This window comes from Podarcis melisellensis (assembly GCF_964234715.1).
Source record: "Podarcis melisellensis genome assembly, chromosome: Z".
NCBI classification, from domain to species: domain Eukaryota; kingdom Metazoa; phylum Chordata; class Lepidosauria; order Squamata; family Lacertidae; genus Podarcis; species Podarcis melisellensis.
Genome location: NC_138547.1, coordinates 16,809,678 through 16,837,573, shown reverse-complemented (window position 1 = coordinate 16,837,573; position 27,896 = coordinate 16,809,678). Strand labels below are relative to the sequence as shown.

General features: G+C 46.5%; 1 protein-coding gene across 3 annotated transcripts; it reads left to right on the top strand.

Annotated features, from left to right (window-relative positions):
* Nucleotides 1-1,990: 1,990 nt before the first annotated feature.
* On the top strand, nt 1,991-27,896 carry PTGES (prostaglandin E synthase). 3 transcript variants are annotated; one of them, XM_081897980.1, is made up of 5 exons: nt 1,991-2,045; nt 3,134-3,172; nt 8,544-8,686; nt 17,396-17,478; nt 27,351-27,896. In XM_081897980.1, exons 1-5 carry the CDS (start codon nt 2,006-2,008, stop codon nt 27,598-27,600), a joined length of 555 nt encoding a protein of 184 aa, XP_081754106.1. In that variant the 5' UTR covers nt 1,991-2,005; the 3' UTR covers nt 27,601-27,896. The 3 variants fall into 3 exon arrangements, with proteins under 3 accessions (XP_081754106.1, XP_081754107.1, XP_081754105.1); XM_081897981.1 differs by lacking the exon at nt 3,134-3,172; XM_081897979.1 differs by lacking the exon at nt 1,991-2,045 and having other exon boundaries at nt 2,941-3,172.

Genomic DNA, 27,896 nt, shown 5'->3' with positions numbered 1-27,896 from the left:
TCTGTCATGTTGCCTTTTACTCGCCTTTGCTCTAAACTAAAAAGTCCCAAATTCTTCTTCCTTTCCTCATAGGGAAGTCCCTCCACCCCCTTAATCATTTTGTTTGCCCTTCTCTGAACATTTTCCAGCTCTGCAATATCCTTTCAAAGACGAGGCAAACAGAAGCATCAAGATTCAAACAGGGACTTATTGACGCGGAACTCGCTCTATTAGCCGCAAAGCTATATCAACTCAGCTGGATGATTTTGGGCCCTGCTCCCCCATCCTCAATGGAGCTGTGGCGAGGGGATAAACCCAGGCAAGGCTCTCCTGAACCCTGAGGTTCTGATTACCTACTCTTTCCTTTTCCTAACGGGTAGGAGCCGAAGTGGATGCAATTTTAAAAGGAGGGCTTTCTCCAGCAGGTGGCAGTATTAAGGAATGCAGTTTTAGGAACGGCCCCTCCTGTAGCTTACTGTATTTTTCGCTCTATAGGACGCACTTTTTCCCTCCTAAAAAGCAAGGGAAAATGCGTGTGCAGGGGGAGGCAGGCGGGAAAAGCCCCCAAGAGCCGCACACAAGCTTTGTGCGCTCTTGCGGGCTTTTCCCCCGGAGGGAGAAGGGACTGACTGGCTGCATCAGTCCCTTCTCCCACCTCCCAGAAAAGCCAGGAGAAGCCGTGCAGCCCCTTTAAAGACCTCACGGCTTCTGCGGGCTCTCTGGGAGGTGGGGGAAGCTGCAGCGGATTCCCTCCACCCCAGCTCCCTTTGAAGCAGCAAAGTGGGAGGGGAGCAGCTTACACTCGTGTAAGCAGCTCCTCTCCCACCTTCCTGCTTCAAAGCAACCACGGAGGAGGGAAAGAAGGGGACCATGGATCCTCCGCTGCTTGTGGCTGCAGAGGATTCCCTCCTCCTGGGCTCCCTTTGAAGCAGCAAAGTGGGAGGGGAGCAGCTTACACTCGTGTAAGCAGCTCCTCTCCCACCTTCCTGCTTCAAAGCAATCACGGAGGAGGGGAGGAAGGGGACCATGGATCCTCCGCTGCTTGTGGCTGCAGAGGATTCCCTCCTCCTGGGCTCCCTTTGAAGCAGCAAAGTGGGAGGGGAGCAGCTTACACTCCTGTAAGCAGCTCCTCTCCCACTTTCCTGCTTCAAAGCAACCACAGAGGAGGGAAGGAAGGGGACCATGGATCCTCTGCTTGCGGCTGCAGAGGATTCTCTCCTCCTGGGCTCCCTTTGAAGCAGCAAAGTGGGAGGGGAGCAGCGGGGGTGCAGGGGTAAAAGAGGGCAGGAAATAGATGCCGGGCAGGAAGACACAACCACACTTTGACCACTGGAAAGCCCACCTCAGCCTCCCCAGATTTCCACTGAGACGGCCAGGCTAATCTCGATGGCCATAAGTCAGGCAATTCATTATTAACTGGGCTTAGATAAGCCATGGTTCCCCTTCCTACCCCCCTCTGAGGCTCAATTTAAAGCAGCAAAGCGGACAGGAGCCGCCCACTTTGCTGCTTTAAATAGTTTAGTGCAACATTTGATTCAGAATATTTTTTTGTGTGTTTTCCTCCTCTAAAAACTAGGTGCGCCCTATGGTCAGGTGCGCCCTATGGTGCGAAAAATACGGCAATTCTTTTTTTGCGGCGTTGAAATCGATATCCATCATAATGCAGTAATAACAAGGCATTCAAGAGAGGGGTTGGTGTGTATATATACAGAATAGTAAGGCTTTTTGCTGAAAGCAAATTAACGACCCCTCTGTTCATTCACCCTCCAATAGCCTGTCTTCCCTTGATATAAACACCAAGAGGGTGATTGTTCATTTTGTTAAAGATAAGCTGGAAAAACATGGTCCCAGGACAGGTTTAGCCAGGATTCAAAACAGTCACCAGCAGCTGCTGTGTGTGAAGCGGCAAACACCATCCAGAAGGGGAGGAGCAGAAGTTAGATTGTGATCTACTGAGAGATGAGCAGATAAGGAAGCCGCTTTGTACCGAGTCAAACCCCCAGTCTGTTCAGCTGTTGAGCTGTGCATGCAGAAGCCCCAGGTTCAGCTCTTAGAACCTCTCCCAGGTAGGTCTGGAAGAACCCTCCCTGCTTTAACACCCCCCCCCCACAAAAGCCATTGCCATTCAGTGCAGACAATACTGAGTCAGATGGACCAATATTCTGAATTGGTATCAGGTGGCTTCCTATGATCCTATTCAATTCAGCCTTTGGTTCAGAAACATGAGGACTAAAATCTTATTTAATTTTCTAAGTACTGTAGCTCAGTGGTGCAGCATAGCCTTTGCATACAAAAGGTTCCAGGTTCAATCTTCACTTAAATGTATTAGGTGGGGGGGGGATTAATTTAGTGGAAACATAGCTGTCAATGTTTCCCTTTTTTTAAGGTAAATTATCTTATTCCGAATAGGATTCCTTGCAAGAAAAAGGAAAAGTTGACAGCTACGAGTGGAAATCTACCTAATTTGCTCGATCTGTTCAGTGATAGAGCCTCTGGACTGGATGCAGAAGGTACCAGGTTCAATGTTCTTCCTGCTTTTAAAGAGCAGAGGTGAAAATGTCCACTTGCTGTTGTTATGACACCTAGATCCGTACTGTCGACACTGACTGGCAGTGGCTCTCTGTGGTTTCAGGCAGGGATCATTCCCAGTCCTATCTGGAGATGTTGTCAGGGATTGAACCTGAGACTTTATGTACACCAAGCAGAAAGTCCTTATGGTTCAGATTTAAAGGCTGCTTTAAACAGGAGCACAAGAAGCTGCCTTACACAAAGTTGGACAATTTCCCCATCTAGCTTTATATTACCTGACTGGCAGCAGCTCTCCAGGGTTTCATAGAGGGTTCATTCCCTGCCCCACCTGGAAATGCTTTGGGTGCTGAACCTGGGGCTCCTGCATGAGCTATGCAAATGGTCGATACCCCAAACTAACTATGGTTTGGGGGGGCACCCCTGTGAAGAGGCAAATGGGAACTTTGCATGACAAGTATCTCAGCGGTGCCCCTCCCTCTTCTTCTGTTTGGCTGGAGAAGAGGTACACGTGACAGCTTCCCACCCCTATATCAGAGCCTGCTATCAGAGCAGCTGGAGGAGTCCTTTGCTGAATGGCTGAGCTGTGTTTATCCTGAAGTAATCAGGGATGTGGTTCTTCTTATAGGAAAGTTGCTGTCGTTCCTACTCTCAATCCATTCTAGTGGTAAGTGTGTTATTGGCTGGGATCCACTTGCTCCCCCACCCCCCCAACCCTCAGTCTTGGAATGCAACTTTTGTCTGGGAGCCAAGCATAAGGGATGCTTTCTCTGTTCCAGAATGTCACATCAGGAATTCATTTGCAAAACAAATTAGCATTCCATTCCAAGCCGGAAGCAAGGCAGTGTTTTCCAAAATGCTGCAATCTTGCAAACACCCCCACCCCCTGTTTTATAACTGCCTTTTGTTGACCAGGGGCCACCCCCTATTTTCTGACTCCTCTCTCTTTTAGAAAGAGAAATTGTTCTTTATGGGTGTGTGAATTGTAAAGCTTCAGCGTTTTAGTTTATACCTTGGGGCCTCTGGAAGTTCAGTCTGGGGCTGGCAGTGGAGCTTTCCATTGTTGAGCAACTGCCAAGTTCCCTGGGCTAGTTAGATGTTGCCCTGTTTCCCTCTGGAACCACCTGCTGCTGTTGCTTGCCTCGTCCATCTCTTTGTCTGAGTGAAGGGAAAGGACTAAACGTGTGGTCTGTCTGTGCTCGGCAAGTGGGATACGTTAAAGGCATGTGTTAAAGGTTTTACAGCTTATATTTCCACACTTTTCTTTGCTGCATGCTTGGCCATGTTAAACCTCTGCCGGGGTTCTCTCACCAAAGAGCACACAGCCCAAACTTGGACCTTGCCCTTCCAATGACAATACCTGGCAGGGTTGGTGTGGGCATTAAATGAGGAGGACCATGGGTGTCACCTTGAGCTCCTTGGAGGAACAAGTGGGGTGTCCATGCATGCAATCAAGGAAACTGGCCAGGTGTGAAAAGCAGAGAGCACTCCTGCCCCTTTAACACCTGGGCAGAAGAGGACTTTTTTCAGTAGGTGGAAAGCCACACTTGCTGTAAGGTTTTCCTCTGCATATCTGTTAAAGGGGCAGGAGCTCTCTCAGCTGTTGGCTGCCACCCTTCCACCAACATCTAAGCTTGTCTATTTCTTTCCCTCCATCCATATCCCCCCTTTCCTTATGGGACATTTCCTTTTGGGATTGGCTGACTATATGGCAGAACATGTCAGGATTGTATTGCCTGTTGGGTTCTTGCACCAAGTGAGGTTTGTGGTACTTGGGCCCTATGGGTGGGCTCTCTCTGAGGCTCTCTTGGTGCCCATCAGGACCAGTAGACTGGAAAGCAGGCCAGTAAGAAGAGTCAGAGACAATGACAGGGAGAGTGTGTTATGTATTGAAGTTCTCACCCTAGCCACCAGGGGTATTGTGTACAGTCATACCTCAGGTTAAATACGCTTCAGGTTGAGCATTTTCAGGTTGTGTTCTGCGGTGACCCGGATGTAACGGAACGGGTTACTTACAGGTTTCGGCGCTCATGCATGTGCAGATGCTCTAAATGACAGCATGCGCAGAAGCGGCAAATCATGACCAACGCACATGCAGACGCGGGGTGCGTTCTGCTCAGGATGCAAACGGAGCTCTGGAATGGATCCCGTTCGCATCCAGAGGTACCACTGTATATAGTTTTCACTCAGGTCCACGTAAGTTAATTTAGGCAGGAAACCCTGGGCTTTTGTTGTTACAATGTTGACAGGCGGCTGCCTATAAAAGCAGGCCAGCTGAGCTGTTTGCTGTTCAGTTCAGTTCCAGCTTACAGTGGTACCTCGGGTTAAGTACTTAATTCGTTCCGGAGGTCCGTACTTAACCTGAAACTGTTCTTAACCTGAAGCACCACTTTAGCTAATGGGGCCTCCTGCTGCCGCCGTCATGCAATTTCTGTTCTCATCTTGAAGCAAAGTTCTTAACCTGAAGCACTATTTCTGGGTTAGCGGAGTCTGTAACCTGAAGCGTATGTAACCTGAAGCGTATGTAACCCGAGGTACCACTGTACTTATAAAGAACTACTTGGAGAAAGCTCTGTGTCATCTGCTATGCCCACCCACTACTATTAGAGTGGCTCCCTGATTGGTTGTAATCAAGGAGGCTGTCTGGTGCTGACTGACAGAAGTTGATGGGGCAAAATGTTTCCCAGCCCTACCTGGAGATGCCACAGGGGACTGAAGCAGGGGCATTCTGCAAGCAAGGCAGGTGCTCTAACGCAGAGCTGTGCACTTCCCCTTAAAAAAATAAAGTAAAATTCTAGTCCCTGCTGTTCTGAATAAAAAGCTGAATCAGCACAGGAAGCTGAGTCAGATGGCTGGGTTCATCTAGCTCAGTATTGTCTACACTGACTGGCAGCAGCTGTCTGGAATTTCAGGCAGGGAACATTCCTGGAACTACCTGGCAAGGCCGGGGACTGAATCATGGACTTTCTGCATGTGAGGCAGATACTCTACCACACAGCTATGGTCCTTTCCCATAAAATCACATTGTAGCCTGCTCCAGATCTCTGAGTGGTGAGAGACTCTGGGGGTGCCACTGTTATGAGGACTAGAATCTTATTTTCATGGGAAGGGTCATAGCTCAGTGGCAGATAATGTGTTTTACATGCAGAAGAAGCCAGGCTTAGGAGATACAGTACTATTGCCTGACATCCTGGTGAGCTTCTGGCTGTCCCTGTAGGCCAGGTGTCAGCTGTACTGGGCACTGAAATTTGAGACCCCAAGGTCTGCCACTGGTGTGGGGACCTATGCCTGCTGGGGCTGATGGGAGTTGCAGTCCAGCAACATATTTTGGGCCAGAGGCTCTCCACACCTTATATGCAGATTTATTTAAGGAACTTCTGTGTTGGCTGATTTTCTGGGAATCCTTTGCACGTTGTTCCATGACAAGCCCTGTCTTGTTAAAGAGCCCCCTAACTGCAGCCACAAAGCCCCGATGCATTCCAGAGGATTTTCAGGCAGGACAGGATAAGCTGTGACTCTCCAGGTGTCTTTGGACTCAAACTCCCATCATTCCTGGACTGTTTGCCATGGTGACTGGGGCTGATGGGAATTGGGTTCCAATGAATATGTGGTGGGCCACCTTAGGAGAGGCATTCCCCGCCCCCACCCACCCCCCCACCCCCCCATGAGGGAATGCCTTTTTTAAAGCAGGAGCATCTCTTGCATGAAGGGGAGGGGGTGCTCCTTCTTAGAAAAGGGACGGGGAGCATGGAGTACCACCCACTTCTTGAGGTCTAAATGTTCCTTAGCTCTGTTTGAAGGCACATCTTGGGAATGCTAACCTGATGTTGCTCTCTCTGTGGGCATGATGTAATTGCAGTTACAGATTTCAGAGAAAGGTGGCTGGCATGTCTGCAACCATGGTCTAGCCAGAATTTCACGAGTCTCGGTGATTAACCTGGAGTTTCTCAAAAAACCACAACGTTCTTAAGAGAATCGCTGTTTGCAAGCAACATGTTCCTCCCCTCCAACATTTCTCTGATGAAAATAGGTAAAGGTAAAGGTACCCCTGCCCGTACGGGCCAGTCTTGACAGACTCTGGGGTTGTGCGCCCATCTCACTTAAGAGGCCAGGGGCCAGCGCTGTCTGGAGACACTTCCGGGTCACGTGGCCAGCGTGACATCGCTGCTCTGGCGAGCCAGAGCCGCACACGGAAACGCCGTTTACCTTCCCGCTGGTAAGCGGTCCCTATTTATCTACTTGCACCCGGAGGTGCTTTCGAACTGCTAGGTTGGCAGGCGCTGGGACCGAGCAGCGGGAGCGCACCCCGCAGCAGGGATTCGAACCGCCGACCTTTTGATCGGCAAGTCCTAGGCGCTGAGGCTTTAACCCACAGCGCCACCTGATGAAAATAGGAAAGTCCTATTCCATAAAAATAGGGGGGGGGGGAGAGAATTACTATTTATATTCCACGCATCTGACTGGGTTGCCACTCGGGGACACTTTCAACATATATAAAAACATAATAAAACATTAAACATTTTTAAAAATAAAAACCTTCCCTATACAGGGATAGCTGGGAGGGTCAGATACCTCCATACCCTCCAACATTTCTCCAATGAAAATAGGGACATCCTAATGAAAAGCGGGACATTCTGGGATCAAATCAGAAACCGGGTTGGCTTCTGTAAATCTGGGATTACCCTGAAAAAGGGACACTTGTAAGGTCTGTATGCTATAGAACTGCCATGTCTCTAAATCTTGCCCAACCCCCTGACACTTAAAGGAGGTGGTGGTTAATCTTAAACCTGTGTGGTTTGTTTGCCTTAAGCCTGGCATCTCCAAACTCAGCCCTCCAGATGTTTTGGGACTACAACTCCCATCATCCCTGGCTAACAGGACCAGTGGCCAGGGATGACTGGAATTGTAGTCCCAAAACATCTGGAGGGCTGAGTTTGGGGGTGCCTGCCTTAAGCAGTGATTCTCTGCTCTCTTTTCCTGATTGCCAGTCTATTTCTGGGCCCGATTCATGGTGTTCACATTTGGGCCACAAAGATCTGAGAGTTCTCCTCCACCACCACCCTCTTGGGTGTTAAGCTCAGCAGAGGGGGTCCTCTTGGTAGTTCCACTGTCCTGAGGCATTCAGGATGGTGGCAGCCCCAGAGAGGAACTTGTTTGTGGCAGCACCTAAGTTGTGGAACTTTGTCTAGCATCTGGCACCTTCATTGGACAGTGTCCATCATGCCAAAAACACCCCTCTTTACCCTAACCTTGGACACCTAAGAACATGAGAAGAGCCCTGCTGGATCAAGCCCATGGCCCATCGAGTCCAGCATCCTGTCCTCATAGTGACCAACCAAATGCCCATTATGGGATGTCCCCAAGCAAGACCTGAGTGCAACTGTTGTTCCCCATTATCTGGTATACAAAGGTAGACTATCTTTGAGCATGGAGGTTCTGCTATCACAATAGACTTCCATATGAGCAGCCTTACTAGCTCAGGCCAATGGCCCATCTAGTCCAGCATCCAGTTCTCACAGCAGCCAGTGAGATGCCCCAATGGGAAACCTGCAGGCAGGATCAGAGCACAATAGCCCTCACTCGGCTCCTGTGTTATGAATAGCAACTGCTATTCATAAGCATTCCTGCCTCTGATCGTGGAAGCAGAGCATAGTTATCCTGGCTTGTAGCCATTGCATCTGGAATATAGGTTTTCAGGACCCACCCCCTTCCTGTGATTGTAACTTGTTTTAAACGGTTTGTAATAATTGAATTTTAAATTCACCTGATGGTGAAGGGTGGGGAGCAATAGCAGCAGCAGCAGGAACAAATAAACAAGTAATGGAACTTCTGAATATAAATCCAAAGGGTTGCATGTTGCAATGCTGACTGGTAAAGGCTCCATCCAAAGAGTAGATCTGGTGATTAATGTTGATCCAACCCCTTTCTTACATGATATAATCTGGCACTAGTTTTCAGACCTCAGAAGGAAAAACGAGCTCCAGATCTCTGTCTCTCTGTCTGTTTCTCTCTCTCTCCACCCCACCCCACACTCTCAGGAAACAGCATCGGTCCTTCGCTTCCCATGCAGAAAATGATGGAGAATGAAGCCTTCGTGTCTTTCATATTCTTTGGCACCCTTTTGGTCATAAAGATGTATGCCATAGCCGTCATAACAGGGCAAGTGAGGCTTCGCAAAAAGGTAGGCAAGTCAATCTCCCCCCCCCCCTTTTTTTAAAGGCACTTGTGTGATTGTAGAAGGAGTTTTTATCCTCCATGTGGCTTTTGAAAATGGTTCTCTTTAACTTTTTGGTATTTCGCAGCAAGTTGTGATCTCATTTTGTGCATTTAATAGATGCTACTGTTTAGCTTTCTCTGACTTGCATCTGTTTACATTTCCCCCCAAACTGGGCTTTGAACACACTTTGCAAAAAAGAAAAAGGGAAACCAGAAATGTTAAACAGGTTGTGGAATTCTTATGAGAGACTTCCCAATCGGAATTTGATGGGGTTTTTTGAGGTGTTAAAATAAAAAAAGAACAGCTGATCCATCTTTCAGATTCCTCTATTTGAATATTTAAATCCTTGTTCCAGTAACTTTTAAGGCCCACCAAGGGACCAATGGTGAGCACCTGGAGCTCTTCATAAATAATAGAGACCAGTGTTTTGCTTCTGTGTCCTTGATTCAATTCAGTAGATTCAAAATTAGTCAAGGATCTAGTAGCAGGCATTTTAAGTGACTAATTTGCCAGTATATGGTGAAGTTGACACTCCTGAAACTAATTTAGAACCAGGTCTCATGTTTTCAATCTGATTTTTGTTCCATTGGAACAGAATTGCCAGTAATGTAGAAGCCACACAATCCGAATGTGTTTTTGTGTTCACTAGACAACTTTACGCAGAGATAAATCAGCCCCCTTAGAATGATGACCAAGGCGGAGTAGTGGTGAGCAGCCTGAAGAAAAGCATTGCTGAAAGCTCTTCCAAATCTTAAATGGGTGATGTTTCTTCTGATTGCTGTGCAAAGTTAACTCCTTCAGCCAGTTTGGTAGACAGCATCTGTGGTGTGCATTCTTTTCCCCCCAAGAAGGAGGATTTCAAATGTCTTTACAGTTGTAGTAATGATAACACTAACAAAGGAAATTTGCAGGGGGGAAATGACTGTCTACACATCATTCCACCTTATTAGTTGTTTTGCTATGATTGCCCAGCAGTTTTATTGACGTTTGGAGGGGCACTCTTTAGTTATGGCCACCCTGAAACTTTTGCAGTATTGAAAGCTGGACCTAATGGTCAGGGATCCCTTTACCTTACCCTTAGTATCCTGTGCACAGATCATAGAATCATAGAACCGTGGGGACTCCCCAAGTGTCATCTAGTCCAACACTCGCAGCCAAAGAAACCGTTGACAGACAGCTATCCAACCTCTGTGTAAAAACTTCCAATGGAGGATTGTCCACCACCTTCCCAGGGAGTACGTTCCACCCTCAAATGGCTCTTGCCATCAGAAAGTTCTTCCTAATGTTTAGTTGGAATCACCTTTCTCATCATTTGAAGCTGTTGGTTCAGGTCCTGCCCTCTGCAGCATCATAAAACAAGCTTCAACCATTTTCCATGTGGCAGCCTTTCAGATACAGTGGTACCTCATGTTATGTACCACCCCCCTTATGAATGCTGCAGGTTACGTGCTCCGCTAACGTGGAAGGAGATGCCCCTTGTTGTGACACGAGCAGAAGTCGTGGTGCGGCGGCACAGCAGCAGCGGGAGGCGCCATTAGAGAAAGCGTGCCTCATGTTACGAGCGGTTTCCTATTACAAATGGACCTGCAGAATGGATTAAGTACGTAACACGAGGTGCCACTGTATTTGAAGATAGCTATTGGGTCACCTCTCAGTCTTCTCTTCTCCAGGTTAAACATACCCAACTTCCTCAATGTTCCTTGTAAGGCTTAGTTTCTAGACATTTTATCATCTTGGTCGCCCTCCTCTGCCTCATCTCCCAGCTTGTCAATATCATTCTGAAATTGTTTTGCCCAGAACTGGGCGCAAGATTCCAGTGGGAGCAGGGGAGCTGATCAAGGCAGGATAGAGCAGTACTATTACTTTCCTTGATCTGGATACAGTCATACCTCATGTTACGTTTGCTTCATGTTATGTCCCTTCAAGTTATGTCCCGCAGCGACCTGGAAGTACTGGAAAGGGTTACTTCCTGGTTTCGCCGCTCGCGCATGCACAGAAGCGCAAAATGATGCCACGCGCATGCACAGAAGTGGCAAGTCGCAACCCACGCATGCACAGAAGTGCCGCTGCAGTTTGCGTTCTTTTCATATTGTGAATGGGCCTCTGGAACGGATCCCGTTCGCAACCAGAAGTACCACTGTACTAGACTTGATTCAGCCTAGAATTGTTGCTGCTGCCTTGCGCTGCAGTATGTCTCTCTCTATCTCAGTTGCTGGAAACCACAGAAGGGGAGAGTGCCCTTGTGCTCGGGCCCTGCTTGTAAGTTTCCCATAATGCACATCTTTTTGGCCACTGAGAGAGCAGGTGGTTGGCTAGATGGGCTGCTAGCCTGATCCAGTCCATAATTCTGATGTTCTTAGCGGGACTTCTGCTTAGCGGAAGTTTGTGTGATGTTAAAAATAATGAGTTTGTTTTCTCTTTTTTTAAAAAAGCTGTAGTTTCTTTCCTGTTCCCTAAAGGGAAGGAATGCCTTCTCAAGTACTTCTTGGAAATCTAGCTTTCACTTCTTGTTATTTGGAAAAAGAAAACTTGACTGCTGTGTTCTGCAGTTATAGGTGGTTGTCTAGGATGCAATAAAACAAACCAGAACACAGTTGATCTCTTTTTAGACCCACTCCAGATGGTGCCCAAACCTGCACTGAGTGTTGGGGGAGGGGGTGCATGGGCAACTGCCCACTTTCTAAATTAAAAAGCAAATAGGGAGATTTTGTGGAGGTTTCTGTGTGTCAAAGTTGGATCAAGCCATTAACCAGGCATGGTGTCTCCCCAAGGTCCCAAGTTGTTTTGTAGAGCTGGGGGATAAAACAAATGTTCCATTTTTATGCGATGTCTGAATTTTAATTTTTAGTTTTCAGTATAACAAAACCAAGCTAACTAGGGAAAGCTATCTGAGCTCAACCAGAATAGGAGTAGTGAAGCAGAAAACTGTTTCATGAACAGCTCTAGATTTTAATCACAATGAACTATTTTCCACCTAATGATTCGATGGAGGGATTAAAAACTATTCCCTCCCCCATGTGGATTATGCTGGGGGGGCTAAGGTTCACCCCAACACCCCTTTCCCTATGCAAGTAAATGGAGAGATCTGTTTTCCAGGGAGAGGGGGCAGAGTTCCCACAAAAATTCCACTGTGGAGAGTGGGCAGAAGCCCACCATACCAACAGTCTTTGGGGTAACAGTGACATATCTGAGGAGCAGGTGACATCCCCCAGTCTTTCCTGACAATTTTTTCCATCTCCTATTATTCCTATTGCACCCGCACCAAAACAATACAGTATTCATTGTGGGGGAACCATAAATCTGTATTGCTTTTGGGTGGGTGCTGAAGAGAGTGGTGTGTGTTTGCATATACAAGTCTCTGAAAATTGTGTGAGTTGAACCTAGGCTACTGAAGAATGTCAGTCTCTGCACCCACTTTTCCCTCTGTCCAGGCCCACCAAAGGTATGCAGCCCACTGGAGATTGCCCAGGAGGGAATGTGACCTTCAGGCTGCAAAACATCACCCATCAGAGAGAAAGGGAAGTTTAAACTTCAGGGATTGTGGTCAATGCTAGTCCTACTTAGAGTAGGCCCATTGAAGATAATGGCCATGACTAAGTTTTGTTGTTTAGTCATTTAGTCATGTCTGACTCTTCGTGACCCCATGGACCAGAGCACGCCAGGCACTCCTGTCTTCCACTGCCTCCCGCAGTTTGGTCAAACTCATGTTGGTAGCTTTGAGAACACTGTCCAACCATCTCGTCCTCTGTCGTCCCCTTCTCCTTGTGCCCTCCATCTTTCCCAACATCAGGGTCTTTTCCAGGGAGTCTTCTCTTCTCATGAGGTGGCCAAAGTATTGGAGCCTCAGCTTCACGATCTGTCCTTCCAGTGAGCACTCAGGGCTGATTTCCTTAAGAATGGATATGTTTGATCTTCTTGCAGTCCATGGGACTCTCAAGAGTCTCCTCCAGCACCATAATTCAAAAGCATCAATTCTTTGGCGATCAGCCTTCTAACTTAGACTAACTTAGATCTCTTAATTTCAGTGGGTCCATTCTCTGTAGACTCTTTGTTTGATATCTGACCACTCCCTCCAGGTTTTAAGTGCTTTCCTGTAATGTTAAAAGTGATGCAAATTATCCATCAATAATTCACATTATAATTCATTTTTAGAAAAATCCCAAATAGTTGCAAAACAACTCCTTCAGGGATTTGAAGGGGGATCTGGACAATTGTCAACCAGGGTCAGCCAATGGCCTTGGATGGCTCCAGGCTTTCAAAATCATGCTTGTCATCATTCTTTTAAAAGAACTTTGTCTTAGAAAGGAGTTGAGATTCTTGTATTCAAAATAGTGAGCTGGCTTCCAATGGACACTTGCTAGTTTCCAAACAGGGTCTGTACATTCTCCGTTTTCAAAACAGATCGTTGCAACATCAAGGATTAGGTGCTGGATCTTTTAAGAAATTGGAAGTGATCCAAAGCCAAAACCTCTGCAATTGTGATGCAAGCAATGCCTGGAACTTTTAATGAAAAGGCAACCAGAAATAATCTAATCCTGACTGTTTCAAATTAAGAAACCCAAAATGATGGCTGTAACTGGAATACCAAAAACAGGATTTTACTGCAGTTTAAGCTGTGGAGTTATTGGAGGTGGTGGTTGTTTTAATATTCTTTTGGAATGTTTTAAAGAGCATGGCTTATGGAACTCCTTTCACAACCTGGGGTTTATTCATAAGAGACTGCTACCTTGCATTAGGTGGTGCAACAAACCTGAGACAGTTGTGGGAAATCACCAGGCACAGACACAGCCATGCAGCCAGTGACATTGGGTGGAATGTTCTACTAAATCTCCCAAAATGCTGATAAAAGCCTGTTGGAATGGGAAGAAGCAGTCTTCGCTTTTTATTATACACTCTCTGTAAAGCTCATAATCTCCTGGAGTGGGGAAAATACTTTAAAACATCCGTCTTTGAGCACAGTCTGAAGACATCTCACATCTTCTGTCTCTGAGGCTGAGTTACAAAATGAACAGAATTAAGGGCTAAAGCTTTGAGCTGGTTGGGATTGCATATTTAGTTGCTCCCCCCTCCCACACACACAGAGCCCCACACTTGTAGAAAACTTGCAAGCCAACCCAGCCTTTCCCCACATGTAGAATGCTAGAAAATAACTCATAGGCACCATCTCTTGCTGCACTGAATGCATAAACTGTATTTGGCCAATTTGTAAAACCAGCTGGCGGTGTTTTGCGGAAATATGCTACTTCAACATGCATGGGGCGGTAGCAGGTTCAGAGTAGGGATGGGGGGAAATTTCAATTCTGTTTGCATTTAAAAGGCAAATCTACCTAATGTGTGTTTTACAAACAGTATGGGAACCAAAACACATCAGTCCTTTGAAATCTGCACATCTCTGCATTTTTGCAGTTTCCCAGCCAGGTAATCTGCCTTAAAATTCCCACATCTGGGGGAAACATGCAAAAAATGCATATGTTCACAAAAATAACGTGCGGAAATGTATCATATGGGGGGATATAAATATATGGGGAAATATTGTTTGCAGAAAAGAATAATGAGTTTGACAAAGTTTCATGAAGAAATGGGTGGGTGTGTTGAAGGAATTCATATTAAAATGTCGGGTTTTTAAAATGAGGGCTTTTAAATGTAAATAAATAAATTGCAAGCTCATGTGGAAATGTGGAGAAGTGAGTTTAAGACAGGGAAAAAGAAAACTGGAGAAACTAACTATGGCATATTCACCCATCCCTTGTTGTTCCAATTATAATTATTAATTAAATTTATTGGTCACTTTTTTGCCATGGCAACTCAAAGCATCTTACAATATTTTAAGCAAAAAACATGTGTATACATTCAAACTAGCATAAATTAAAAGAATGAATCAATACTTTCCATATAAAAAAAATTCTGCACACTTGGCAAACTGGGATATTGGGGGGGCAATGGGGGGGAAGGTTCTGCCTCAGCCTCTCCCTGTTGCATGAAGATTGCCTTTCCATGCGGGGAGCATTCATGCACCAGCCTGCCTTCTCTTCTCTCCCCCATCCCTGCAATCAGAAGTTGTGCGATCTGCAGAGGGCAATGCCAATCAGTGCTTCTGCACTCCCTAAAGGGGTTCTGCTGGGACTAGTTTGCTTCAAGTGTAAGCATTCCACAGTCTCCACCACTTCCTCAAGGAAGCTGGTAATTAATTTGAATGTTTTAGAGCTGAGAGGACACTTATGACCCGAGGCTGCTCCTGGGAGGGGCCAGACCTTGGCACTTTCATGCCTGAAGTGTGAAGTTGCAGTCATCTTTGTCAGATGTTCTGGAGCTGAGTTCATTCGCATAAAATCCTGTGAATAGGTTACAAGGCAGATTGCCAAATTGTGGTTTGGCACGCAAGAAACTAGTCCTCATGGCCTTGTAGGTCTTCCTTAGTAAACATAGGAAGCTACCAAATGCGAGGTAAAGACTATGTATTGGCACCCTGAACAACCAGCAGCTCCAGGGATTCTTTGGGAGTGGAGAAGTCATGCTTTAAATGTATGGGTTTGTCGGAGCCTCATCTAAACAATTCATTTAAAGCAGTATCATATTACGTTAAACAGCCATGGTGTTCCCCCCAAAAAACCTGGGAACTGCAGTTTTTTAAGGGTCTTAAAAGTTGTTAACGGTAAAGGGACCCCCTTACCATTAGGTCCAGTCCTGGGGTTGTAGCGCTCATCTCGCTTTATTGGCCGAGGGAGCCAGCGTACAGCTTCCGGGTCATGTGGCCAGCATGACTAAGCCGCTTCTGGCGAACCAGAGCAGCGCATAGAAACGCCGTTTACCTTTCCGCCGGAGCGGTACCTATTTATCTACTTGCACTTTGACATGCTTTCAAACTGCTAGGTTGGCAGGAGCAGGGACCGAGCAACGGGAGCTCACCCCGTCGCGGGGATTCGAACCGCTGACCTTCTGATCTGCAAGTCCTAGGCTCTGTGGTTTAACCCAATTATTAGGAAACCTCTATTTTCCCTCCCAGGATTTCTGCATCAATCTCCCTTCCCAGGGAACTTTGATAGTTGTAGCTCTGTGGCGGAGTGGGGGTCTCCTGACAACTCATGGAATTGTGGTGTTGTAAGAGACACCAAAGGCCATCTAATTGAAGCCCCTGCAATGCGGAAAACTCAACTAGAGCATCCATGACAGGTGGTCATCCAACCTCTGCTTAAAAACCTCCAAGGAAGGAAAGTCCCCACCTCTCATGAGAGTCTGTTCCACTGTCAAGCAGCTCTTACTGCCAGAAAGTTCTTCTTGATGTTTAGTCAGAATCTCCTTTCTTGCAATTTGAAGCCATTAGTTTGGATCCTACCCGCCAGAACAGGAGAAAACAAGCTTGCTCCATATTTCATGGGACAGCCATTCAGACACTTGCAGATGGCTATCATATTTCCTCTCAACACCCTTAAGAGTTCCCAGGATTCCTTAGGTAATGAAACAAGATTCTAGTTCATGTGGCTATGAATAAAGGGCTAGATTAAACAAGAGCCTAGGGAGATGCCTTATGCCAAGTCAAACATGTTCCATCTAGCTCAGTATTGTCTACACTGGCTGGCAGCAACTGTCTGGGGTATCAAGTGTCTCTCCCAGCCCTACCTGGAGATGCCACTTGGGATTGAACCTAGGACCTTCTGCATGCAATGCAGATGCTTTGTCACTGAGCTGTGGCCCCTCGCCACAATTTGTGACATGAGCTCCTGGACGGCTTGTGCAGGGACCCTTTTCTCTTGTGTGAACCTTGAGAGTTTTTGCAGATCCAGTAACCCTCCTTTGTGCCAATGGCTACCCAGGCCACCCCAACTCCTGCCCAAAGACAGGATCTGCCCAAAGGGCTTTTGTTGCTCCAGGAAGTATGTGGTCTGTGGCCAGTGTGCATGGAGGAAATAGCAGAGTAAAACAGAACCTTGCTTGCCCTGGGGAAAGGCTCAGTGTAGCCAGAGATTATTCTAACAGGTAGGCTTCACTCTTGATGGCCCCTCCATCATAAAATGTATTTATTTATTTCATAAAATGTATACCCTGCTTGATTGTAAAACAAAACACAGTAACATTAAAGCGATTTACAAAATGGACAAAGCAATAAGAAAAATTAATTTAAGACTTTTGAAAAGTTAAAATAACAATAAACCAAAAGCAGGTTGAAATTTGCATCAGCTTTCAGTGGTTTTTCTAAACAAAAGAAGTACAGATTCAGGTAGGTAGCTGTGTTGGTCAGACGCAGTCAAAATAAATAAAAATAATAATTTAATTAATTAAAAAATTGTCCAGTAGCGCCTTAGAGACCAACTCCAAGTACAGAAACCAAAACAAGTATGGAAAAGTTGGAGGCCTGACATCAATAGGCAGGGAGTTCCAAAGTTTAAAGACAGGTATGACATGATACCTGTAACAGGGCTAGTTCCTTAGATCAAAGCGGCTGAGTAGATGGATTTAGGGTAAGGTAATCTTGCAGGTGAACTGGTCCCAAGTTGTTAAGGGCTTTATATACTGATAGTAACACCTTGGCCTTGGCACAAGCGTGATATGCCAAAAGTGCCTCGCTTCTGTCAGCAATTGTGCTTTTAGCAAAACTGCTTACAATGAGGGGAGATGCAGAGAGAAAGTTCTTATTATGAGCCTGTCATGAACTAATTGATCCTTGTCTTCCTCCAGGCATTTGCCAATCCGGAGGATGCTCTGAGGCACGGAGGGCTGCAGTACCACAGGGAAGACCCTGATGTGGAGCGATGCCGCAGGTGAGTCTTAAAAATAAAAAACAAAACTCCTCTTTGCACCATTAGGAGGCCATCTTTCCCTTGCACGTCAACCAATCAATTGCTGGCTCTGCTTTGCATTGCTAACCAGTGATGTAGATTTTGAAGCTGCTTAGCATTGTTCCTTCCCTCTTCCCATGTGATTGCCGCCCCCCCAGCATCACTGAGGACATATTGTTGGTAACTTCACAGGCCACTCAAGAGCTGTGAAGAAGTTTGGGGAAATGGGGGAGGGGGGGGCAAAATGGACAGATTCGTGCATCCCAAGTGGGGATGGAGGTGAAAGTCATAGAATCATAGTATAATAAAATTGTAGAATTCTAGCATTGGATGGGGCCCAAAAGGTCTCTGGTCCAACCTCCTGCAATGCAGGAAGTTCCAGCTAAACATTTAGTCACATCTAGTGACATTTAAAGTTTAGAATTCTTCCCTAGATGCAACAAATCATATCTCAATTTCCCTTAAGCACAGAAATTTTATATACAGTATCTGTATCTATATCTACAGTATCTATCTATTTACAAACATACAAAGAATGTCAAAGAAACAATTTGCTGCTTGGCTTGACCAGGGAAAGACGCAATTGGAACAGAACTAGTGTTCCTTTTCAGCGCGGAAACCAGCAAATTAAATTGGCCGAAGGCAGGAGCAAATCTTTAGTACTTAATGCCCAATTAAAAAACGCTTACACTTCTCAGAAATTGCATCTCTCATTCTTCCCAGAAAGGCTTCATTAGTTGTTGCCTTGAGGAGGGTATGGTTAATTCCTCTACTAATCTACTTGAGGTTGATCAGCAGGGTTCTCATCCAGTTTGGTAGCAGTTTAAAAAAAGTAAAGAAAAATAAAACATTCTTGTTCTTTTTTAAAAAAACACAAAACTAATTAGCATGAAAAACACAACTGTACCAGCACCAGTGACACAGTCTTAGGGTGAAGGGAGGATAAAACATATAATGTTTTATCTAAAACTATGCATTGTTTCAATGTACAGAACTTGTGGGTTGGTTCTGCTCAGAGCAGACCTGCTGAAATTTGTAGACCTAAGTTAGTTGTGCCCATTAACTTAAGTGGGTTTACTCTGAGTAAGACAAGCATTGGATACAACTACCTATATTTAGGCAGAGGTTATCTGGCACTTTTGGAGCGAAAGAAAGAAAGAAAGAAAAAGAAAAAAAGAAAGATGCAAACTGAGATAATATTTTGGACTATTTTTCAAACCGCTTTTGGCCAGATTTATTTATTTTATTTTATTTATTGCCATTTATATCCCACCTTTTTTCTCCAAGGATCTCAAAATGGCATATGTGGTTCTCTCCCTCCTCATTTAATCCCCACAACAACCCTGTAAGGTAGGTTAGGTTAAGAGAGGCAGTGCACTGTCCAAAATAACACCCAGTGAGCTTCCAGGTCAATTGGGGATTTGAACCCTGGTCTCCCAGGTCTTAGTCTGACACTGTAACCACTGCACCACAGTGGCTTTGGTTTGTACTGTTTTGCCCTTTGACGCCTGTCTCCAGATTGGTTTTGTAGGTTATAATACAATAACACCAGGTAGCAAACAGACGTTCCACTTGGGCTTGACCTCTCAAACTTAAACAGTGAATTGTTTTACTTTTATCTCATCCATGCCCCTAAGGTGGTCCACAGCAGGCTATAATAATTTAAACACAATATTAAAAAGGAGTATAAAACAATATAAAATCACAGATATAAATACAGTGGTACTTCGGGTTAAGAACTTACTTTGTTCTGGAGGTCAGTTCTTAAGCTGAAACTGTTCTTAACCTGAGGTACCACTTTAGCTAATGGGGCCTCCCGCTGCCACCGCTGCGCAATTTTGGTTCTCATCCTGAAGCAAAGTTCTTAACCCGAGGTACTATTTCTGGGTTAGCGGAGTCTGTGACCTGAAGCGTATGTAACCCGAGGTACCACTGTAAGGAGGGTCTCAAGTGTCTTAATCCATAGACAGCGTCTGGGACTTAAGTTTGCAGAAAAGGCAAGTAAGAGGCAACATGATAGAAGTTTAGGGAATTATGTACAGCCTGGAGAAAGTGGAGAGAGAAAATCCCCCCCCCTTCCCTCTTTCATAACACCACCACTCTGTGGGCAAAGAGTGAAGCTAACTGTTGGAAGGCCCAGGACAGATGGAAATTACAGCACAGAGGTAAATTATGGAACTCCCTTCTGCAGGAGGCAGTGATGACATCAACTTGGATGTTTTTAAAAGAGGATTGGACAAATGCATGGAGGAAAGGGCTATCGAGGGCTACTAACCAAGAGGGCTATGCTCTGATGCTTTTGAATACCAGTTGCTGGAAACCACAGGGGAAGGGGAGAGGGCTCTTGTGCTTCGATCCTTCTTGCTCCTTTCCTACAGGCATCTGGTTGGCCACTGTGAGAACAGGATGCTGGACTAGATGGGCCACTGGCCTGATGCAGAAGACTCTCCTTATGTTTTTGACACACAGATGAAAGTGGCCTGAAGGACGCTCTTTGCCCACTCCTCCCCACACAACAGACTCAAAGCCCCTTGACGCTTGCAGCCCTCATAGTGTGATGGTTCAGTATCCAGACCTCTGAATCTAAATGCACTGCCGCAGGACTAGTCTGAACAGGAATCTTAAGTGCCGCTGGTGTTCAGCTGGCCCTGAAATCCCCTTGAGAACATGTGACTGGCTTGCTTCAAGCACCTGCGTTCCTTCCGAAGAAAAGCGTGAAGTCCTGTTTTGTTTTGTTTCTTTTGTAAAGGAAAAGAGGTGAAGCAGAGTTGACTGGGTAGGGAGGGCATAGCTAAGAGAGGGAAATGGTGCAAAAGCAGATTTGGGAGAGGGAGGAGCAGCTGGTCATAGATGCAAAGGCTAATAGAGTTGTGGGTTTCCAATCCTACAGCCTTATACACTTGCAAGCTCCTCACCCTAAGAAGCCCAACAGAGAACAAGAAGCCTCGATGGCTCCATATAAATTCTGCCCCCTTAATTAAACTATGACATTTGCAGCCACAAGACAGTGGTGATGCCCATCAACACAGGTTTTTTTAAGGGTGATGGACCCACTCATGGAGGACACAGCTATTGGTGGCTACTAGCCATGATGACCTTATGCTACCTGCCTCTGAATGCCAGGTTGCTGGGGAACAAAACTGGGGAGACTTGCTTGTGGGCTTCCCATTGGGGCATCTGGTTGGCCACCGGGAGAACAGGGTGCTGGAACTAGGCGAGACACTGGATCGTGGAGCTGGGAAGCACTGGGTCTCTTCACCCAGTGTTCCAATGCTCTCCTAGTCACACTGAAAAAAATTTGGCCAGCCTAGGCAGCTGTCAATCCAGGCACCAAAAAGAAGCAGCAGCTTTGAGTCACCTAGGTATATCACCTGTGGGCACTTTTGACAACTGTAGCAGCTGCCTAGCACTGTTAATTGATTTCTCTCTGTGTTGAGGAGGATTAAGTGCACCTTAAATACTCCTTGCTGCCAGGAACAGGCTGTCAAGAGTTGTGTCAGCTGGCTGACATCAATGGAGATCTTTCTGCTATGGAGTGCTGGCTTTCCCTTTCATTGTGGGGTGAGCCTCATCTGTCATGGAGAGGGGAAGGAAAAGCTCTGACCAAGTGAGGAGTGGCTGATTTATTTATTTTAAAAAGCTGGTAAAAGTTCCTCCCCATAGCTATTGAACCTATGGTCATGAAGAGGAGAGGATGTTTTGTGGCATAGGAAGTGCAGGAAAAGTGTTTCGGGTCTGATGAGATTTACAACTCTCACTGTTTGCTTTGAGAATGAGAGCTGGCTTTGGAATGTAAGCAAAGGATTTGATGGGGCCTTTCACTTCCATAATTGGCAGGATACGACATGCTCTAGGCAATCACACTTCTAAGGAGTGGGCAGGGGTTCATCCTTTCAGGAAGGTAGCATGTAATTGCAAATAACCCCCCTACGGACCTCCAGAATGAATTCAGTTCTTAACCCGAGGTACCACTGTACAATTGCAGGATTGTCTGTCCTTTTAAATGTACACTTTTCAAGTTTTTGCAAAGCCAATTCTCCAGCCAAATAGTGTGAATTTAAACAATGCACATGCAAAGGTCAATTGTGCTAAAATGAGTTGAATCAAGGGAAAATATAAATATGGCAGAAGTATGGTTTATAGACAGCAAGTATTGGCGAAAAATTGCATGTAATAAAGCCACTTCCAGCTTGCCCAGGAGGTGGGGTTGCGGGCTTCATGCCCACCCCACGTGAGCGGGGGCTGGTTTCAATCCCCACAAGAGCAGGGGAATCCCGGCCGCATTGTCCACCCAGCCAGCCAATCGGGTGGCTGGGGGGGGCATGGCCTGCCCTATTTAGGGCCGGCGCTGCCAGGGCTCGCCCTGTCTTGCCGGCTAGCCCCCACGTTTTTGTCCCTTCCAACTCCACAATTATTTAATTGTTTAATTGCTTACAAGCACTATGTTAGAAAAAACCTATGACTGCTTACCTGGCAGCCCTGGGTTGGAGGGTCATTGGCCACCCAGGCATACGTTTCAGCTGCGAGGCCCTATACCGGCTTGATGGTGTGCATCTTTCAGATGCTGGAAATGATATTTGGCTGATGGATATAGCAAAGGGGATAAGAGGTTGGTTTCAGGCATGAGAGTATTGGCGGCGAGTGGTGGTTAGGCATTGGTAAGAAGGGGTTTAGAGGATGTGTGGGTGGGGGAGGTGTCCTGTCTGAAGCCTATGGAGGTGTGGGCCTAAGACCCGAGTTGACGTGCCTCAGCAGGAGACTCCCCCACTATGGTGTTAACCCTTCCCGTGTCTCCAGCAAATGGGCTGGAGCCGGATAGTCGATAGGACCAATGCCTAAGCCAATGCCTCTCATTCCTGAATTCAATAAAGTTGTGGCCTAATTTGCCCATTTAACCTTAAATTCTGGTGTCTAGTGTCTTTATTTATCCTTGGTGAGGGGAGGGAACTCACCACGCAATGTTGTTATTAGGAGAAATTCACACTCCATTGCTGAGGGCTTGAAAAGAAGGAGAAGAATGTGCAAAATGAGGTGGGAATGTGGAGGGCAGCACTTAGGACTGGGAAAAAGAGAAACCGAGAGAAGGTGAAATTGACTGAGTTCTCCTTCCTTGATGCTCTCTTTTTTGGAGAGCCACTGCTTGTCTGGGTAGACTGTACTGAACTAGAGGAGCCAGTGGTCTGACTCTGTAGAAGGCAGTGTCATATGTTCTTGTTTAATCTAGCTCCCTTTTCAGAACCATGAAAACTGGGCTCATTCTTACTTCATTTTTAAAGGACTCTGTGATGGAGCACTTGCTTTGCACACAGGAACTCCCAGGTTCAAACCCCAGTAGCATCTTCAGGAAGGGCTGGGGAGAAAGACTCCTTGCCAAAACCCTGGAGAGCCCCTGCCAGCCAGTGTAGACAGTACTAAGCTTGATGGGCCAAAGCCTGACTCCATATAAGGCAGTTTCTTATGGTTCCTGGACATTCATAATGTGTCTTGCATTCCTTCCTTGTCAGCCAAAAGGGAAACGACCTCTTTGGTGACCCAGGGAGAGTTTTAGTGACTGTTTTCCTTTAATTCCGCTGGTCCATTTCATTATAGATTTTGTCCCCAGGGGGCTGTGTGCTTCCTGAAAGTTGTACCCTACAACCCAAGCCAAGACATCAAAAGTTATTTTGCTGTTGTTGACTTTTAAAATAAACGTTCTAGACCCCACCATCTTCCGCCCCTGCACTGTAGCCCCAGACTTGGCCCTTAATCTGCACCGACCCTTGAAGGCAGGAAATGGTTCCATTGAGGTGTTATGGCTTGTGGCATGACTTGTTTACGCATAATCCCATTAGGAGCCCTGGGTTGTGGCCAAGGTGTGTGCATACATAAATGCAGAAAGGGGGGGGAGAGAAAGGGGGGACCGAGGAGCCAGGAAATGGTGCAACCACGCCATTGCCATGGCAACGATCCCATCCATGTGCGTACATCTTGCCTTAATGAGGACACGGTGATTGGAGCCAGCTGCGAAAGCTTGGGTTCCGTTGCCTGCTTTCCCTGAGATTTTTGCCGCTGCAAATGACCACAAGCTGCGTGCTGTGTGCAGTTCTGTTCACCCTCACCCCCAGCAAGGATATTGCAGGGTTGGAAAAGGTTCAGAAAGGGGCCACCAAAATATTCAAGGGGTTGAGCAACTCGTCTGTGATGAAAGCTTGCAGCATTCAGGGATTTTCAGCTGACATAAAATGCGAGTAAGAGGTGACACGATATAAGTTTATGAAATAATGGCTGGCATGGAGGAAGTGGCCAGAGAGAGGGGAAAATTCTCCTCCTCTCATCACACGAGAACTCATAGACATCGAAGGAAGCTGAATGTTGGGAGATTCGGGGCAGATTAAAGAAAGTCCCTCATAGTTAACTGTTTTAAAGTCATCCACTTTGCTGGCTGTCAAATGGCTCCTGTGGAATGGAACTGAAAGCAATGCATCTGAATCCCAGTAAAGCTGGAAGCCACAGGAGGGGAGAGTGCTGTTGTGCTCAGGTTCTGCTTCCTAGTTTCCTACTGGAGCCTTTGGTCAGCCACTGTGAGAACAGGATGCTGGACCTAGATGGGCTATTGGCCTGATCCAGCAGCCACGTCCTTAACATTCTTAAACCCCACTCCATGGTCTCAATAGAGGCAGGAGGTTTGGGTGGGTGGGTTTGAGGGGAAACAGCTGCTGAGGCAGTGCTAAAATGGGATGCAGCATAATTATTCGTGCAACAGATTTTGCTACTCTTCTAACCACCACCACCCAAAAAAAAAAAAAGTTTGGGGAAATTGACTCTCGTCTGTTTGTAGTACTGAATCAATTTATTTATTTTAAAATCCTCACTTGCTTCTGGGCAGAGCTAATGAGAAGCCCATAAGCAGGACCTAAGTGAGACAGCAACTCTCCCCATTTGTGATTCCCAGGAACTGTCATTCAGAGGCATATTGCCTCCAACAGTGGGGGGAGAACGTAAAGGCATAAACTGAACCCTGTTGGGTGCATTTCCGAATGCAGTTTCCTCAATGCAAACCTCCTGCCCGTGGGCCAATAGTGGCCTACAAGGCCATTTGCCTCAATCCATGTCCATCTGCCAATCAGAAGACATCACGTGTAACATCATAAGGTAATACCTGCTGGATCAGGCCATTGGTCCCTCCAGCCCAGCATCATTTTCCCGCAGTGGCCAACCAGATTCACATTATGAGAAGCCCACAAGCAGGACCCGAGTGTACCAGAAACTCTTCCTACTTGTGATTCCTGGCTAACTGAAGTTCAGATGCATGCTGCCTCTGATAGTGGAGGGAGAACGTAGCCATTGCAGCTAATAGCCCTGAAAGTCTTGTCTTCTGTGATTTCATGTTTTCATTGTTGGGACTTAGTATGAACATAGGAAAACAAGAAAAGCCAGCCAGGTGTGCCAAAGCAAAGCCCACAAACAGGACCCAAGTCCAATAGCATCACTCTCCCCACTTGCAATTTCCAGCAACTGGAATTCAGATGCATTTCTTCTTCTGGCCATGCTCCCCCACTTCTGCCTTCTAGGCCAGGCACCCCCAACCTGCAGCCCTCCAGATGTTTTGGCCTACAACTCCCATGATCCCTAGCTAACAGGACCAGTGGTCAGGGCTGACGGGAATTGTAGTCCAAAACATCTGGAGGGCCGAAGGTTGGGGGTGCCTGTTCTAGGCGATTGAAGATCATGCCAAGCCCCAGAGCATTTATTATCAGATTCCAAAAGCTTTGTAGACTACCTTACAAGTTGTAAGATAGTCTACAAAGCTTTTGGAATCTGATAATGAGTGACTGAAGGAGATTTGAAAGCTGACTCAGTTGAGACAAGGTCTGAGCTGGTGACCTTCCTCTGGGGTGAAAAGGAAAGCCATTCATGTCTGAAAGTTGCGGTTTGGGAGTGGTGCCAGTAGAGGCTTTATTCCCGAACAGTCACTTGGGTGCGTCTTTTTTATTGTTATATAACCCTATTAAAACCAGCCTCGTGTTGTTCAACTGTACCTACCTAAGGTAGATTGTGCTGGAATTTCCCCCTTGTTCATAGAGCTTGTTTAGCCTGTACCCAACCAAGTAGGCAGACATCTCTGGGTTGTGTCAGGGGGGGGGGGAATGGAATCTGCCCCTGCCCATCTAGGTAGGTGTCAAATCTCTCCCCCCCAAAAAAAAAAACCAACATCTGAATGTTTTGTAAAATGTGTGCTGAGTTTTGTGTCTGCTGTTGAAAACACAATTGTTATGAAGCCTAGATGGGCAAACATCTCTTCAAGATTGAGGTGGGAAAGGAGAGGAGCCAGTTTTAAAAGGTAAAGGGACCCCTGACCATTAGGTCCAGTCACGGGCGACTCTGGGGTTGCGGCACTCATCTCGCTTTATTGGCCGAGGGAGCCGGCATACAGCTTCCAGGTCATGTGGCCAGCATGACTAAGCCGCTGCCGGCGAACCAGAGCAGCGCACGGAAACACCGTTTCCCTTCCCGCTGGAGTGGTACCTATTTATCTACTTGCACTTGGACATGCTTTCGAACTGCTAGGTTGGCAGGAGCAGGGACCGAGCAACGGGAGCTCACCCCATCGCAGGGATTCAAACCGCCAACCTTCTGATCACAAGCCCTAGGCTCTGTGATTTAATCCACAGCACCACCCGCGTCCCGGGGCCAGTTTAGTCTCCAGCAAAAACTGGTGGTGCACAGCACCAATTGGCTGGGAATAGTGATGTTAATAACCACTATTCCCCTTTCCTGACTAAGGCTTGGGAATTTTCCAAACATTTTAAAAAGTTTTCATGCTTCTTATGTGGCCATAGCTCAGTGACAGAATAACTTCATTGTACCCAAGAGGTCCTGTGTTCAGTTCCCAGCATCACCAGGTAGGGCTGGGAAAGACTCCTTACCTGGAACCCTTGAGAGCTACTGCCAGTCAATGTACATAATACTGAGCTAGATGTACCCATGGTCTGATTTAATTTAAGGCAGCCCCCCTTGTTGACACAATGAGATGTTTCCTTCCCCACCCCCTACACTTTTTAAAAAGTTCAACCTTTTTAAAATGCTTGATAACTTTGCACTTCAGTTGTACACATTGCATACCTACTTCCACTAAAATAAGGATTCTGTACAATTTTCAGTGTCTCTCCCCCAAATTGTGCCCATGTTTGCACAAATAGACACATAATCCAACTGATATCTACATTCTAGACTTCAATGAAATCTACCAAACAGGTCTGTTTGCTTTGCAAAGTGTTCAATTTCTCCTTCCACCCTTAAGAACACAAGAAAATCCTGCTGAATCAGACCAATAGACCGCCACCTAACCCAGCATCTTGTTCCCACATTGGCCAGCCAGGTGCCCCGGTGGGCAGCCCACAAGCAGGATTCAAGCACAAGAACCACTCTGCCATTCTATGGCTTCCAGCAACTGGAATTCAGAAGCATGACTGCCTTTGACTATGGAAGCAGAGTATAGTAACTGTGGCTAGGAGCCAGTGACAGGCTTCATGAATTTGTCCGATATCCTCTTTTAAAGTCATTCAAGTTGGTGACTATCAAGTTGGTGACGAGCAACGGGAGCTCACCCCGTTGCAGGGATTCGAATCGCTGACCTTCTGATCAGCAAGTCCATGCTCTGTGGTTTAACCCATAGTGCCACCCGTGTCCCATTATATAAACTTATTTCTCCTCTCTGAACTAAAAAGCCCCAAATGCTGTGATCTTCCCACATAGGGGAATATCTCTATCCTCCACTGTAGATAATTTTGGTTGCCGTTTTCTGAACCTTTCCTAATCTAAAATAGATAAATGATTATCTGGGTTCTTCCCCCCCCCCTTTTTTTTTTTTGCAGGGCTCATCTCAACGACATGGAGAACATTTACCCCTTTCTCTTCCTCGGTGCGATCTACTCCCTTCTGGACCCCAACCCGACTGTGGCCCGGATCCACTTCTTGATCTTCTTCTTTGGCCGGATTGTCCACACCTTAGCCTACCTGCTGAAACTAAGGGCTCCCACACGCTCAGTGGCCTACAGTGTGGCCCAACTTCCCTGCGTCTCTATGGCCCTACAGATCCTCTTTGCAGCCATCAAGTCCTGGTGATTGCTTTGATCTGAGACTTGAGAGGTGTGGGAAACGAGATGGACATGTGGCTTTGTTTGTAAGAAGTGGATAAAGCTCTTCCTTTTCCTTGCTGTGGTCTGGTGATGTGCATTTCAGCCTCAACCACTGCATCTCTTTGCCTGGATGGACTCTCAGTCATGTCATCTTCAGACTGGACAGTTTGCTTGGCAATCTCTCCTAGGAGGGGAGGCACCTTTCTGTTGCTGATGGGCATGTGGTGCAGAGGTTCGGGTCCACAAAATGATAAATAAAAACACTTATTGCAGTAAAAAATA

Coding starts and splice junctions, on each gene's coding strand:
- PTGES (XM_081897979.1), top strand. CDS start 2,956: ATGACAAGTATCTCAGCGGTGCCCCTCCCTCTTCTTCTGTTTGGCTGG. Junction 3,173..8,543: donor ACTCTCAATCCATTCTAGTG/GTAAGTGTGTTA, acceptor CCACACTCTCAG/GAAACAGCATCGGTCCTTCG. Junction 8,687..17,395: donor AAGTGAGGCTTCGCAAAAAG/GTAGGCAAGTCA, acceptor GTCTTCCTCCAG/GCATTTGCCAATCCGGAGGA.